The 18141-nt window shown below is 30.9% G+C and overlaps 1 protein-coding gene across 1 annotated transcript in view; it reads right to left on the bottom strand.

Moving 5' to 3' along the window:
* LOC142320584 (phospholipid-transporting ATPase VA) overlaps positions 1 to 18141 on the bottom strand; it is a 142795-nt gene that overhangs the window by 100510 nt on the left and 24144 nt on the right. Inside the window, exons 3-5 of the mRNA XM_075358544.1 lie at positions 15425 to 15629; positions 5873 to 6065; positions 657 to 907 (exon numbers count right to left, since the gene is read on the bottom strand). Of these exons, the coding sequence (XP_075214659.1) occupies positions 657 to 907; positions 5873 to 6065; positions 15425 to 15629 (649 nt within the window). The remainder of the gene's footprint in view (positions 1 to 656; positions 908 to 5872; positions 6066 to 15424; positions 15630 to 18141) is intronic.

Below are 18141 nucleotides of genomic sequence, written 5' to 3'. Positions count from 1 at the left end.
AGTTTGTGCAAGTAATAACAACTATAATGCTGAAATTATTTATTTATTTTTTTTAATAAGAATTTCAAACTAAAATCAAACAAATTTTGTTCTAGTAAACTATAGATTCATAAAACCTAGCATTCCATAAAAGATAATTCAGATAAAATAAGTAAAATTCTTATTTTAACAGACAATTCATAAAAATACATTGTTCATATTTTCATATAAACATTTTAGCTAGACATATTTTAATATTTTATTAAAAATATATCACCCTATAAATAATGTATTTACATAGGCTTTAGAAAATAAGGTTTTACATGTTTCTAGCATATATAAAAGTACACGTCTACAATATTCAAATCTGTCAAGTTTCATGGCAGAGTGGTAACATCAGAAGTCTTCGACCAGAAAGTTCCATGATCAAATCCTGATCTGACCTAATATCTGGCAGACACTACAAAATGTTGATATTATATTCATACACACAAACTTTGAGCTTACATAACAAAATAAACTATTTTATAAAATCTATAATACTAAATTATGATACACAGAAAAATTCTAATTTTTTTGTAATGAAAAGCTGAAAAAACAAAAATTTAATAGATAAAAATTAAGCTACCGGTATAAATTATACTTAATCAATCTTATTGGATTAATTTAATAAATACCTGTAGTATTATTATGAAAGTCCAAAATGTCAAAAAACCTTCATAATTTGGAGTACCACTAAATGGAAGAAAAAGTATTAGCGTATCCTGTGGATATGAAGAAAGGTGTAGCCAGCTACCAAAAGCTCCAAGAGAACAAAATACTAATAATATCACAACACACCACATAATGTCATCATTCATTCTTTTTTCAAGATTAGATCGTTTGTACCTTGGACCATTATTGTTCAACATTGCTTTTGTTTCATGACCTGAAACAACAGAAGTATGACAAAAAAAATCACAAAACAGTTAAGCATGAATTAAAATTTTGTGGAACAACACATAATTTAACTAAATTAATTAATATTATACACTTTTTTCTTGACTCGCTACAGATTTAATACATCATCAGTAAACCTTTAATTTACAAGTAAATATGTACAGTAGCACATAAAAATACTTTATATTAATATTTAGCCCACTGAGAAGCAGTTACAGATTTTTATATTAAAAGGCTTTTCTTCTGTTCTAAAAAATATTCTTTCAAAAATATAGGATTTCTCTCTGTGTTAAACAATGATAAGGCTGTTTATTCTTTCCTTCCCTTCTAAGAATAATAATATTCAAGGCATTTGTCCTCATTGGTTTTCATATCAACTGACACCCACAGAGTTATTTGAAAATTTCCCAAAAGCGTTATGAAGATAAAGGAGACCTAATTTGGAACCAGCTAATAACTGCTGACAAATAACAAAGTGATACAAGAGGAAAATGAAATAATTTGGTTGGTAACTGATTCTAAAGCTTGAAATAAGGAAAAAAGTTCATACAAGCATATGTGCGAAAACATTTTGTTATCAAGTTACAGCTAGAAAAAAACTTTGCCCTTACAGCTAGAAAAAAACTTTGCCCAGATTTCAGTTCACCTCCTCCCCACTATGAAATGAAGCCAACTGAAATTTTTAAGGTGTTATATAAGGGATAAACTTGATGGTTTATGTTTTTTGACCTAAAAATCAAATAAAACAGGTTCAGTTAGTGTTGCCTGCCTATTTTTTCATATGTCTAAATTTATTGTACTATAAACAGCTGTTTTTAATTTTTAAGATTCATAACAATTTTCTGTTAAGTTTTGATCTTTTTTTAATAATAAAAGTTGACTTCTTTTTGTTTTTCAGAGACTTATTATATTAATTTCCTCGGAATTAAACTCTAAAAATTTTTAACATAAACTTTATGCATTTATTAGTCATTTAACAAAGTTATTGTAATTTAAAGATGTATTTTTTGTTACTAAATTTTTTCACTTTACATTGGATATCATGAAAACTCTGGAAAACACAGTTCAGGGATCTGTGTCAACATTGCTTTTGTTTCATGACCTGAAACAAAATTTTTCAGAATTATTCAGGTAGAAAAAACATTAAGAAACCATCAGTTTACCCCTTATATAACGCCTTAAAAATTTCAGTACGACCTCACTCACTGGAAGTACTGAAATCAAAGTGAAATTTTTCACTAAATGTAACTCGATAACACAGCGTTTTCAGATATATGTTTGTATGAACTTTTTTCCTTACTTCAAATTCTAGAATCAGTTCCAAAATTACACCTTTTCTCCTGAATCATTCTGTATCTAATACTTAAGTAAGTGTGCAGTTACAAACAGTGGATTTTACACTGCAAATAGGGAAAAAGAAAAAATTTATCATTTCATCAGAAAAGTTCTGGGTTCAGATTTTGTTAAAGCTCAGAATTTTTAAATACTAAAAAATATCGCTATTTAATTCCCTCACTCAAATTTTTAGCTTATGAGGTAAAACAATATTCTAAAAAAAATAATTATTTAAATAATTATATTAATCCAATCAACCCAAGTACAGAATTAATAAAATAGGATGCCTCTTACCTTATTCCATAATCCAAGCAAGAGCGCTTTCATGACTACCTTGCATAATCAGTTGCTATATATAATTTTTCAAATCATTGGTTCCAAATTACACATTAAAATTAAAAACACTATACTAGACATGAGATTTAAAGTTGTTAAAGGATCCCTTTCAATTAAATCAAAACAGAAATAAAACTAAAATTTTTTAAATTAAAAAATTTTAAATTGTAAATTAAAATCAATATAAAAATTGCATATATATAAAATATGAAGTCATTAATAAAATTTAATTAAAGTCAAAATTAAATCAATAATAAAAACAAAATAGAAACCCATGTGGACTAGCTAGCCAAAGTTATGTGACTATACAGAGTTGAAATATTATAAATTATTAGTGTCTAAAGAAGTGCTGCTGCCTACATTCTTTATGTAATATATTGCATAATTTCATAAGCACAAATTTTTAGAGTGTTGCATTTAAATTACACACATAAAAACTTATTTTATAAGTTTATAAATGGAACTGAGAGTTTCCTTTATTATTTTACGAAAAACTAATAGAATTTTTATTAAATTATGAATAGAATGCATGTAAAATTTTGTTCATAATACTTAATTATCTAATACAAGTATCAAAGCGCAGAAAAATTTACTTCTAAAATTCATATAAGTTCAGGAAAAAATTATGAAATTGAATTATCTACTAAAAGATTTTTTTTAATATTATCTGGAGAAAACAAATCTCTTAAGATTATAAGTCCTGGAAGCGGTTTTATCAATGTAATTAATTGTACTAGCTATTATCCATAACTTTACCTACGTAAAAACACATTGGTGAAATTGACTGCAAACAGCAAAATGTAATTAATATTGTAGACTATCAATCGTAATAAAAGCAATACAGTAAAATCTCCTTATTCGCGGGCTTAAGAGACCGTAAAAATGCCGCAAATACAGAAAACCACGAATACAGAAAAAGAACTAATACTAATTTAAGGAAGAATACTTAGGTTCGATGTAAAATGAAAAAAAAATCATGCATATTTACTTAGAGCAATGTTATTGATGAAATACAGACGGCAACATTAATTATAAACACTGGTTTAGTACAGTACATAGGTACACTACACAAAAAATATTTAACAAAATATAGGATATTTCCTAATTTACTCGTAAGCACTTACCAAACTGTTTAATTTAAAGTCACTACAATATGTACAGTATGTACTGTATTAGAAAACAGTATTACATGTTCAAATCATATTTGGTAATCGCCTTAAAAAGTCAAGAAAACAGCACTACATACACTAAAACTAAAATTACTGTAAAAGAAATTTACAAAACTAACCTACAGTATTTTGGATTGCATTTACAAAAATGTGTAATTTTTCCTTGTCTCGTTCTTGTTTTTAAATTCATGTGAATTTCTGTATATTCTTGAATGGCATCTTCAATTTTGCACTTAAAGATTAAGCTTCTATTCAAAGATAAATCAGCATCTATAAAAAAAACTGGGTAAGATCATGGGATAGTTTAATGCCTCCGGTAAGCGTTTTGACGTTTAACTGCTTTCCAGGGATCACATCTTCTACCTCTTCACATTCATATTATACCTGTACCATTAAATCTTTTAATATTTTTATTTTTTAACCGTGAATACAGAAAAGACATTGCAAAATACTGCACCGCAAAGTAACGAAATCACGAACACAGGAAGCGCAAATTAGGAGATTTCACGGTACTGAAATAAATTTCTCAACGATAAAAAAAATGAAAAATATTTATTTTTGTCTGTAAAAATATAGAAGGGTTCTAACAAATGAAAACATGACCAAATTACTTGCTTCAATTTTTTTTAAATTTTGAAATGCAACAGACACTAATAAATGATTGATTTTATAAAGGTTGATGGCATTTTTAATTGATTTGAATTTCAATTAGCTCCTCATCTGAAATAGCAAACCATTACTAACACATCACTACATCAATAAACAGTGGAAACAAGCCAAAAAATACAAAATACCCTGAGAGAGTAATATAAAAAAAACTTACATTAATATTTCGTATAAAGATCGTGTATTAATTTCATGTAAGAAGAAATAAGTAATTCACACGAATTTCCTATGAATATTTGAGTATGCAACATTAAAAATTATGAAGAGAAAACTGACAAGAGAGAAGAATACAATACAGAGACTAACTGTAGATAATTCAAGAACACAAACTTCTACTCTGATGAATTGAAAACCAACATAAAGTCTAGAGGTATTTTATAAACTTCATTCACAGACATAAAATGGTAATTTCATGTTAATTTGTATTTATCATGTGACATACACAACATAATAAACTATAATAGCTACATAATAATCTGTCCATGTTAGGTTCTTTTTACATTATAAGTGAATACAAAGAGACCTTTGATAGAATGTTATTTTACTAGAGGCTTAAAACTTGATTAAATAAAATCCAGAAATAAAAATAGTTGAACAATTTAAGGGGGTGAAATCATTCACTGCAAACTGAAAGAAAAACAAACATGGCAAAATAGAATAATTAAAATTAAAAGAGCACAAAGTCTAACTCGGCAAACATACAATAAAAATGTCTCTCAAAAAATTGAGAGACAAAAATTCACCATTATAACACAGTAATTCTTCCAGTGGTGCTTTATGCTTATGAGACCATGTTTCAGATTGAGAAAGAAAATAAAACAGACCAACTACTTAAGACAGAAAGGTGAATTATCAGAACTTGTTTAAATAAAAGTTATCAAAAGAATGGAATCTGGCGAATTGCTAGAAATGAAACAGTCTACAAACAAGTCAAACCTATTCTCAGTTCAATGAAAAAATGAAGGATTTCCCATTTTTTCCATGTGTTAAGAATGCCTGAAAACTGAATTCTAAAACTTGTCACAAGGAATATTTGCAAAAAAATCCTGTGGAAAATATGTTGGAGAAATACAAGGAGATCTTCAAGAAACTGACTTGAGGGTTGAGAACAATTGAGATAAAATGAAAATTAACTACGCACTTCAAAACAGAACATTCAACGTTAAAAAATTAGAAAGGTATAACAAAATGGAGGTCACAGATGAGATCAGGAAGCAAAGATCCGATAGAATGAAGAAATATTGGGAAAATCTAAAGGCCAGACTAAAACAGAAATTCAAGAGGAACTGAAATATGGATGACTAAAGTGGTCCAATGTGGCCTCAAAAGTAAAAAAAAGTCCAGTTTTTAAAAGTCGCTTTAATATTTTATTTCTGAAGTACATTCTATATTATTTTGAAGAGATTTTATTTGATAATTAAAAACAATATATATTTCCTCATACATACCAGCATAAACAACAATGCCTTCAACAAAATCAGTATTTTTAAGAACACAATCACGAAGAAGAAGATTTTCTGTTCCAACAGGAACTCTTTCACCTGATGGATGAACAATAGCACCATAGAATCTGTATATTTTAGTTGTTGGAGCATCAACATCAATAACACTCCGAAATAACATAGGATTGAATTCATCTTGCTGCAACATATAAAAAGACAATGACAATAACTGAATTAATAATACTGGAAATTCCCCCTCTTCCAAACTACTGTCTTAAAAAATACCCTTATTTCTCTTAGCACAGTGTATTTACATTTTTACTCACAACCTTAAAAAGAGACTGAACTTAAAACTGAAAATATTTCAATTAACATTTAAGAACAGTAAGGTCTGTAATGAATTACAATAAACCTTTCTAAATTAGGCAATATACTTCCCTGAAACTTCTTTTAATGAAAAAACTGTTCAGCTCCAAAGAAGTTAAAACAAAAGATATTAAATTTTCCCCAAAAAAGAAATAAAATCTATTTTTTGTCACTTTAGTATATTCTCCTGACTAAAATGGTAAATACTTTCAAGTAATTAACATTAATGAACAGCTTTGTGACACCACTTGTAACAATATCCTTTACAAAACAGTCTATGCCAATCCAGGAGCAAGTTACAAAAGGCAGTGGATAGGCAAGTGCATATTGTCAACATTATAACACCCAAAAGATGCTAAAGAAATGGTAATGCTTGGTCAAATGCATTGCGTTATCTAACTGCTACTTTCACTTCTAACTTAAATGTCATTAAAATGACATTTCATTTGTTTACTACTAATCAATTTAAGGAACATTTTCCACACATTAATTTAGTTCAGTTACGATGTCAGTAGCTTAGCTATTTTAGTTATAACTTGTTTGACAAATGATGTTATAAAATCACAGAAAGATTTAAAAAACTTATTTTTCCTTTCATCTAGGAAAACTTTCATAAAATGAATGGACAAATAATGTATAAAATATAACACATAAGAATAATAATGGACAGAGTTCTTTTTTTAACACATATTAATAAGCCAACAAAATACATGAGTGAACGATTATCACTCATAGATGAATCACACCAATTTTTCTAAATGGATGACTTATGCCTAATTTTCCTGAAATAGTGTAGTAATAATAGAAAATGTACATCCAAGAAGATAATGCACCAAATTTCTCATCAAAGATTCTATGGTGGACTGCCTAAAGAAGAATAAAATCAATTTTAGAGATGATATATTAAAAGTTGAACTTTTCACCAGTTAATACAACTTACGAATAAAACAATAGACAATTTTTAATTGGGAGAAGAGCATGCTGTGATATGTTTACCATTTTATCATCCGAATTTGAATCCTACGTAACTAACATGGATAAAAACTGGGTCCCATCTCATCACATTTCAGGCAGTTGATATTGTGGAAGCAAGAAAACCATATCAGTAGTAATGAAGGTGCAAATTAAAACATTGTTTAATACATGCCTATTTCATTTCAATTCATTTTGTTCATTTTATATTTTTATTATTTTATTTTAATGGACAACCAATTTTTATAAATCTTTTTTGTGCAAAACAAATGCTAAGTGAAATAAGTAATACTGTAATATTAAAGTAATACTGAATTTTAATAATGTACAGCTTAACATCTTTTTTATATTTTTAAGCAAAGTTATTAATTATTTTCAATTTTATAAAATATTATTTTTAATTTTGTAATTTTTTAATCACGTATGTATATTATTTGTAGGAAGGAATTTAATCTGTGGGTGGTGTTTGTTACATGATGATTAAGTATTTGTACTCTTATGCATAGGTTATATAAATGTTCTGGATGTGAGCGTACAGCTACTGAACGTCATTCGCTATTTTGAACTGACAAACTGCGCACAGAAAACAATGAGTTATATGCTTCTAAATCAACATTTCCTTCCAGTAAATTTAACAGTTGGTTTATTTTCTTTGTTTTTAAACTACATGCGGTTTCTTAATACTATGACAAAACAAAATACAAAAAAGTAATATTCATGGAAATAAAAAGTACTTTTGTATTTATTTATTTATTCTTTTATCTGTATATAATACAAAGCAAGTGATGATACCAGGATCTACCAATGAGAATGTATTTTAAAGGAACTATTTACACTGTTAATATCTGTGTGACACTCAATGAAATAAGTTTATAAATCTTTGTTTATCATACTATATATATTTTTATGCAAGTGATGAATAATTTTTGTTATATTAAAACCCTTTTAATTTGGTTATGTTAAGATAAGTTGCAGAATCTTCCATTATTAACTTTCTACCTTATCTAAAAAAAAGTATAATTGATGTGTTTTAACTAACATCATGTTTTATTACAATTTCAAACCAATAAAACAAAAATCATCACATTAACTATTATAAAATAAAATAACTTAATGAAGTACACTTAGATTATGAACAAATTATTTCAAAATAAACTGTAGGAGATAGAGAAAGTAAAAATTATCAGCCAAGTCCCTTTACACATATCAGTCTAAAAAAAAATAAAGGAATTTGCAACTGATATCCACTAACCTCTCTAAAGAGCAACTGTGTGTGAAACTGTGCCAAAATTATACTTGGGAACAGTAAAATGACTAAACCTAGAAAGGTTTACTAATTGATATCGGTGGTAAGATCTTAATACATGCATCACAAAACCTGTTCTTTTTTAATTTTTTATTAGAAGAGATTATTTCATTTTATTTTCCTAAGTTCTACTCATATTTTGAAAAAGAAGTGATAAAAGTAAATTCAATCAGTAAATTTCATAATTTAAATTAAATAAATTTATATCCTGCTGTTGTTCTACTTAAAACCAGTTTGTCCATGAACGTAAAATGTAGTATGTAAGTTGTATATAATTTTTTTTTTATTTTCATACAATAAAAATAACTTAACTATAACTTCATGTACTCGTTATCTTACACATAAGCAGTTCTACATTTAAGCAGTTTATTATATTTAAAATACATATTCATAACATAATGTTAATGCGAAAAAAAAATTTTGTCGAAAATAATATAACAGTTTAATAATAATAGTAATAATGAAAAGAGGAGTTGTTATAAAAAAGAAAGTAATATTAATTCCTATCAGACCAAGGAGTGGAGGAAGTGTTAGGAGAAGACCAATTTGGTTTCAGGAAAAGTATAGGGACAAGGGAAGCAATTTTAGGCCTCAGATTAATAGTAGAAGGAAGATTAAAGAAAAACAAACCCACATACTTGGCGTTTATAGACCTAGAAAAGGCATTCGATAATGTAGACTGGAATAAAATGTTCAGCATTTTAAAAAAATTAGTGTTCAAATACAGAGATAGAAGAACAATTGCTAACATGTACAGGAACCAAACAGCAACAGTAACAATTGAAGAACATAAGAAAGAAGCCGTAATAAGAAAGAGAGTCCGACAAGGATGTTCCCTATCTCCGTTACTTTTTAATCTTTACATGGAACTAGCAGTTAATGATGTTAAAGAACAATTTAGATTCAGAGTAACAGTACAAGGTGAAAAGATAAAGATGCTACGATTTGCTGATGATATAGTAATTCTAGCCGAGAGTAAAAAGGATTTGGAAGAAGCAATGAACGACATGGATGAGGTCCTACGCAAGAACTATCACATGAAAATAAACAAGAACAAAACAAAAGTAATGAAATGTAGTAGAAATAACAAAGATGGACCACTGAATGTGAAAATAGGAGGAGTAAAGATTATGGAGGTAGAAGAATTTTGTTATTTGGGAAGTAGAATTACTAAAGATTGACGAAGCAGGAGCGATATAAAATGCCGAATAGCACAAGCTAAACGAGCCTTCAGTAAGAAATATAATTTTTTTACATCAAAAATTAATTTAAATGTCAGGAAAAGATTTTTGAAAGTGTATGTTTGGAGTGTCGCTTTATATGGAAGTGAAACTTGGACAATCGGAGTATCTGAGAAGAAAAGATTAGAAGCTTTTGAAATGTGGTGCTATAGGAGAATGTTAAAAATCAGATGGGTGGATAAAGTGACAAATGAAGAGGTATTGCGGCAAATAGATGAAAAAAGAAGCATTTGGAAAAATATAGTTAAGAGAAGAGACAGACTTATAGGCCACATACTAAGGCATCCTGGAATAGTCGCTTTAATATTGGAAGGACAGGTAGAAGGGAAAAATTGTGTAGGCAGGCCACGTTTGGAATATGTAAAACAAATTGTTAGGGATATAGGATGTAGAGGGTATACTGAAATGAAACGACTAGCACTAGATAGGGAATCTTGGAGAGCTGCAATAAACCAGTTAAATGACTGAAGACAAAAAAAAATCAGACCAAATAAAATTAAAATGACTGAAATTACTTTATTTTCCGATATAATATCAATTTTTCTAAAAAAAACTTTTTCAATTGCCAATAATCCTAATTTCTTTTTCATTATTTTCTGCACACTGATGACAAAATTCTTTCACTCTGTTTGTCAATAATGGTATTTTAAAGTAGCATGTAACTCAAAAAATTTTCCACTTCACTACTTATCTACCATAAGGTTCTACAGAGCTGAACAGTCATCAATGGGGTTGCTACCTCATTAAGGGGTTCATACCTGTACAGTATCCCCACAATTAATCTTCTTTCATGTGGCTCTACATCACAGTCTCAAAGCCTTCTTCATTTTTACTCTTAATATAACATTTTTTCTTTCAACTGATTTCTAAACATTTTAGCAATCATTTAACTTCATTGTTACTATCACAGACTAATTCCGCCTTCCCATGTGTTTGCTGTTTGCCTACATTGCTGACCAGTAACTACTATCCTATTTTAAACCCCCTTAGTGCCCTGTACACAAGGGCATCTTTATTTTCTTATGTGATCATTTCATCATTTCTTACTTTCTAGATGAGCCAAATATTTGAATATTGTATAGTTAAGAATGCAGAAAGTATTAAAATGTTTGAAATTATAATGCCTGTTTATATTGCCTGAAGTTTCTTTTAACAAACATCTTCTGGCAAACTGTTTTTTGATGGACAACTGTTGGTTTCCATTGGTATGAAGGAAAACTGTTTTTACTATTTTCTTAATTCTCAGCAATGCTTCATGACATTTTTATTTCTTCACTCTTTATCAGTGATAACACAACAGATCTGAAATCAATTTCACTGATTTTACTATTATTTGCAAGTCTCTATATTTTCCATGAATTTACTATAATAGAATTGATGACATTTGTAAACAATGGCCACTACCATTTTTTTCCACACACTCAAATTCTTTAATTTCCAATACTATTGGTAGTAACACACACTCCTAGTCACACACACTTTTTCCAGTGGTGTTTCCATCTCCAGAAGCAGTCCTGGATAGCTTCATTTGAAATGGCCTTTAAGGTTTGTGAGGAATTTGCTTTAATGTCACCAATAGTCTCAAAACAGCATCCTTTCACTACCATTTTAATTTTGGAATTAAGAAAAAACGGTAAGGAACCAGGTCTGACAAGTAGAAAGGCTGAGGGAGTACAGTCATCTGATTTTTAACTGATGAACTGACAAAGCAAAGTGTGTGGACACATTGTCGTAGTGAAAGATACATGAGTTGTCTCGCCATAACTCTGGTCTCTTTTTGCAGATTTTTTCACATAACCATTGTAAAATGTCTTGAAAGTATGCATGGTTCACCTGTTTCACGTTGAGGCAAGAATTTAAAATGCACAATTCCATTAAAATCGAAAAAACAGAGTGCATCATACTGACAATGGATCAAGACTGATGTGCTTTCTTGGGGCATGGGGATCCTTTGCCAATCCATTGTGATGATTGAACTTTTGTCTCACCCAGCTTTCACCTCCCATTATGATACTTTGCATTGTTACTCCCGAAAATCGCACATAACAAAAATTGCTACCAACACTTAAACACATTGCACTCAACACACTCAAATAATAACACAAAAACTAAACAAGATATCAACACAATCCAAGAATATGTCCCATTACAGAGGCAGTTATGTGGAACACAATGCTGCCAACTGCATGTCACTAAATATCTTCGATGGCATGTAATTAACAATGTTCGGTTATTTTCTGAATAGACCTCATATAACCATGTAAATTTTTTTGTGATTACAACACCTAAGAAAATAAAGGCAAATTCTATAAAGTGCGAAAAATCTAGTAAGAAAAAATTTGTACGAAAAGGTTCATTATGCACCAATGGTTGTGTTAATCAGTTAAGATTAACAAAGTTTTACCATAATTATACAAAATTATTTATATCAGAAGTAAAAGCACAATAATTAGGTTTCATAAAGAAAGAAGAATCTTATTTTATCAATTTTAATATTTTTATATTCATTTTGCTTTATGTGAAGCATCTTTCAGTAAAAAATAATCAAAAAGTTTGTATATAACAATGTTAGCATTTTTTGCATGTCCATCAGTCATACTGGAAGATTTTTATAAAATTTTCTCAAACTGAATTTTAAAGAAGTTTTTATGTATATTATTTAAAGTTATAAAAAATGCATAATAAATTTCTGAAACCTTCTACGAAATATCTCTAAACTAAAGACCGCTGGGAAATTTCTCTCCTTAAGGTTGGGGGAACCTATCGTTTATGGCTACGCTAGTAATGTACACACTGCATTGTTGTCTGTAAAATGTCGCGTTGTAATATCTTTGATTACGTGTGAGTTATTATGTTATAAAATGAATAGTAAAATCAATGTTGCCGAAAACTATGAAATACATAGTCATACGTTTTACAAACCATCAAAACATTAAGGTGGCTGAAATTCATAGGCAGTTGGTTGCTGTGTGTGGTGATAATGTAATGAATGAAAGAAACATCCAAAAATGGTGTGAAAGGTTTAGAAAAAACAGAATTAATGTGTACGATGAAGAACGTTTGGGGAGGCCCTTGATAATCACGGAGTACTTGTTGAAACGAGTCGATGATGAAATCAGAAAAGATCATTGCTCAACAATTTCCATCCTGGACCTTCTTATTCTTGATGTTTCAAGAGCTGTTATTGGTGGCATTGTTCATGACCATTTAGGCTTCAGAAAGATTTGTGAATGTTGGGTGCCCTAAGTCTTAATGGAACGTCACAAAAAAAATTTGAATGGGATCTGCTTTGGAATTTTTTATGCGCTACACAGAAAAAGGTGGTGAGTTCTTTAATTCAATTGTTACTGGCGATGAAACATGGATTTCGTACTACACACCAGAGAAAAAATGGCACTTAAGTGAATGGCATCATCCTCAATCATCAACTAGATCGACAAAGGTCAAGCCGCAGCCATTTGGACACAAACTGATGGCCACAGTCTTTTGGGATTGTTTGGCATACTGCTGATTGATTTTATGCTACATGAAACGACTATAAATGCAGAAGCCTGCTGCGAAACTCTACATACGTTACAGCACGCCATTCAGAATCTGTGATGTAGGCAGCTGACTGAGAACATTTGGCCGGGAGATCTACAATCACCCACCATATAGTCCAGACTTAGCTCCCTCTGATTACCATTTGTTTGGGAAATTGAAAGAATTTTTGACTGGTAAGCAATTCACGGGTGATAATGAACTTAAAACTGCCATTAATCAGTGGCTAAATGGACTGGCAGCAGAAGAATATCATGAAGGTATATTAAAAGCATATCACTACGATAAATGGCTTAATTCATGTGGCGATTACATGGAAAAGTAGTACAAGATATGTGGTTTAAGAAAAATAAAAAATAGTTGTAAAGTTTTCAGAAAAAGGTTTTTACAATCAAATGATCTTTACTTTAGAGAAACCTCTCGCATTTAAGTAATCCTATTTTCCTTTCCTTTGCAGAAAAAAAACATTGAAATTGATATTTTAGATGATAGTGAGATAAGTTGAACATGATACCAGCTTTAAAGGTTGTTTCCTGCACACACTTTATACTATAATAGACGTGTTAAAAGGGATATATATACAGAGTATGTCCTGAAAGTAACTGAACTGATACTGGCTAACTCAATTTATTAAAAATATAACCAAATACAATTAATAATCTTTGAAATAGGCTTCTTGTGCAGCCTATGTCAAAGCAATAATACAATGCTCACTATATTTCCATTATTGGTATGCCTTCACAAACTGCTATTGCGGGAGTTTCTCATCACAGCCTCTTGAACAGTTTCAATGTTGCAAATTGGTGTCCTTTCATGTCTCTTTTCAGCTGAGGAAACAAAAATTAGTTGCAGGGAGACAGGTCAGAGTTGTAGGCAGCTGTGGCAGCATTGGCACTTTCTTGCTGGTCAGAAATTCCCTCATTGTCAATGCACTGTCATGTTGGAAGATTTAGCTGTCTGAGACCTCAGGAAAGATGCAAACAATGCGTTTTTGAAGTCTTGCTAGCATCTGGACAAAAAAAGCTGCATTCACTGTCATTCCAGGGGGAACAAATTCTTCGTGGACAACTCCTTTTAAATTGGTGAACAAAATGGGCATTGTTTTGATTTTCGACTTGCTCAACCTAGTCTTCTTCAGATGGAGTGACTGTGGTGTGTGCCCTTCAGCAAGTTTAGCTCTGTTGCCAGACCCTCCAACAACTTGCGACATACTGTCATTCATGTCTGTTTATCAAGGTTGATCAGAATGTTTGGCACCCACTTTGCACATACTTTTCCCAAACCCAAATCATTCATCATAATTTTGTAACTCGCGTTTTCAGCCAGTTTCTCTCATCTGCAATTAATCGCATACTCACACTTGTACATTGACCACTGTTCAAAATATTGCATGGACAATTCAAATTTTCATCCATTTTGGTTGTGGATAGTTGAAGCTTCCAATTTTTACCCTGCACATCTTCTCTCCCCTTTTTTAAGGCCTTATGCCAAGTAAAAACCTGTAAGCACTTGTTCCTAAAGGCTGTCTTCAACATATTGAAAGTCTCCCATCCTGGATTTTTTATCACACACAAAATTTTATGGCTAATGTTCAATCGAATGCTGCAATTTTTCTCATGACATATCACTTGCACACTGATTCTCTAAATTTACAATTCACTCTCATACCCACTGCTCAGAGCCAACTGCAGGTAATTGCAATGTGTTACTAAGACACCCTATTATGTTCTCCCATGACAAGTTTTTCCCACCCACGAGATCAGCGCAATGCACCAGAGCCAATCTGATTACTTTCAAAACAAACTCTGTAAAGGATGTTAAATGATTTACATAGGTTGTAACTACAAGTATGACCTACTTCAAAAAAATCAATTTATATCCACTTAGCGTAAATAACATAACACACAATTAGTAAGTAATAATTAACCATGCAGATCATAATTACAATAAATTATATACATAAAAAATAAGTTAAATATATAATAGTATTACATTGAACGACTAAAATTTCAATCCAGAATAAAAGAAAAGTGTTTGCAAGACTCTAGGTTTTAATTAAAAATGTACTTAAGAAAGACAACAATATTATCTATAACTTAAAACTATAATATATTAATATATTTGTAAATCTACCTTTTCTACAAATCCTCTAGCAACCTGGCGTGGTTTTAAATTTGTTTCGCCATCTAAATTACAAGTATCAATATAGCATAGACCTTGTGGATCACTCGAACGAAGTAGCAGAATATCTGCAGGTATAAACTCGTTGTTTGATAAATGAACAATATCTCCAACCCTAATTTCTTTCCATAAAATCTTCTTATATCTCTCCTCCCCACTGCACAAAAATTTTATCACTAATCATCACTGATGGTTAAGAAATAATCAAAATTAAAATGAGATACATAAACATGCAGCTAGCTGATCAGATAGATGAAGGTGTTGCAAACCCTTATGATCTTCAGTATTTACATTGACTTTTCATACAAAAAAAATTACATATAAGCATCCACTAAAATACAGAGTATTCGGGCTAGAGGTATCCAAAGGTAGCAGCTTATATTAAAAGAACCAGTTAATACAATTTAACAAATTTTTTTAATAAACACAGCAACTAATCAAGTTTTAATTTAGGTTAGTCAAGTTCAACGTGTGCACCTTTTGAGCTAAACAGGTGTCATCTAACTCTTGCCAGGTGTATAAGGGCATTTGCAGCGTTATTAAACCAACAGTTTAAACAATCCTGTTTTAAATCATCCAAATCTCAAAATTTTCTTTGGTACACACAACTTTTAATAAATCCACAAACAAAAAAGTCCAACAGAGTGATATCTGGAGATCTAGGTAGTCATACATCCAACATCTATGGAAAGTGTTGTTCAAGAACATGGAACATCTCAATGAAAGTGTGGTGGAGCACCAACTTGTAGCAAAGTCATAGTCTCTCATAGTCATATCCCACTGATGAATAGATTTGGATGTAGGAAGATCAGTATACAATTCATACATGGCATTGAACATGTGTAACTGATTGAAATTTCACTAACCAAAACAAGTACTAGACCTTCTTTTGTGGGGTCCACATCTCGACTGAGAACTGCAAACTAAAACTGGATTGTGAGTTAGCTTGCCTGCACATGCATATTCCATTGGCCTTGAGAAAATACAGAACATATCTTGGAGATATTACCTGTCAACTGAGCCTACGTTTTAAGATTACGCGATGACTGGTTTTCTAAATATAGACAATTACTTCTGGATACCTTTAGTCCAGACACCCTATATATAAAACACAACTTCTTACATATGAGTTACTGAATTTGCATCTCACTGAAAAGTGAGATTACCATCATAATGTCATAGAAACAAAGGAAAAATACATATTAATTGTATAAATGATCACACAATACACAGATAATATTGTATGTTTCAAAATGAATATCGGAATTTAGAAGTTATGTAATATTTATTAAGTTTTACGTACACTAATAAATTATACATAAAATGAAAGAGTAACTCAACCAGTTTTCCCTTTAAGTGTTCAATGTGGGTATCATTCATTACACGACACATATCCAGCCGATAGGGAGTTCATCCCATACTTTAATAAGAAAGTCTGGATTAATTGATGCAACAATTCCTTCAATCTCGCATCTCAAGTCAGGTAGGTCAGCTGATAACGGTGGCACATATACTTGACCCTTTATAAACTCCCAAACAAAAAAATCACATGGGGTCAGATTGGGTGAACATGGAGGCCATGGCAAACAAGCCTTGTCATCTGGTCCCTGGCAACCCAGAGAGAATTTCACTCAACCATTCACGTACAACATTATACCATTGAGGAGGCACACCATCTTGTTGCCAAATAAAGTTCTGTGGTTCGTATTACAGTTAAGGAAAGAGCCATAGTTGTAGCATAGCAAGATAGTTCATTCCAGACACACTTTCTTCTGCTAAAAGAACGGCCCATAAACTTGCCGTTAGGATGCAGCACAAAAAACATCAGTTTTGGGGAGTATCTTTCACACTGCAAATTTTGTGAGGATTTTCTGATCCCCAGTTACGCACATTATGAGTGTTTACTTTTCCATTAACATGAAATATTGATTCGTCACTGAATATGACACATTAAAGAAAGTCTTAATTGACATGGTGCACCATTCATTTGCAGAGCTAGCATGCAAACAATAATTTGTAGGCTTGAGTGTAACAGCTGTAAACAATATGGACACAGTTGTACGCATTTCCTTAAAACCCTCCACACAGACATCACTGGAATTGCTAATTCGTAGCTAGCCTTCCTAATGGATCTCCTAGGACAAGCACAAAAGACTCTCACACATTCAACATTGTTTTCGGACACACTCGCTTGTCCTGTACTCTTCCCTTTACCAATATAAGCCAGTGGTTTCAAATTGTTTATTTGCAAAAGTTATTGTCACCCGCGGGGATCACAACAAACCTTCAACCTTTTTGTTATAGTGGGGAGGGAGGGGTCGCCATTGTTGCTACTAGTGCTTTCAAGCAGAAGATACAGTAAACTGTTTACATGCTTGTACATAGCTAAAACTGTTTGAGTTGCTCTTTCATTTCATGCATAATTAATCAATGTACGTCAAACCTGAAAAATATTATATACTTTTAAAACCTTGATATTTATTTTGAAACACACACAGTATAAAAAATTCACCTATAGATACCAAACATTCATTAATTACTTAACTAACGTTCTATTACTATTGTAGAACAAATAAAACTTTCATTTATTATAAAACTTTTCATGCTACATACAGCACTTACAGTACATATTGCACTAACACTTTCTGTGGTAGTTATAATACACAATT

This window comes from Lycorma delicatula, chromosome 2, assembly GCF_047948215.1.
Source record: "Lycorma delicatula isolate Av1 chromosome 2, ASM4794821v1, whole genome shotgun sequence".
In the NCBI taxonomy this organism is placed as follows: domain Eukaryota; kingdom Metazoa; phylum Arthropoda; class Insecta; order Hemiptera; family Fulgoridae; genus Lycorma; species Lycorma delicatula.
This window is presented reverse-complemented; position numbering and strand designations above follow the sequence as displayed.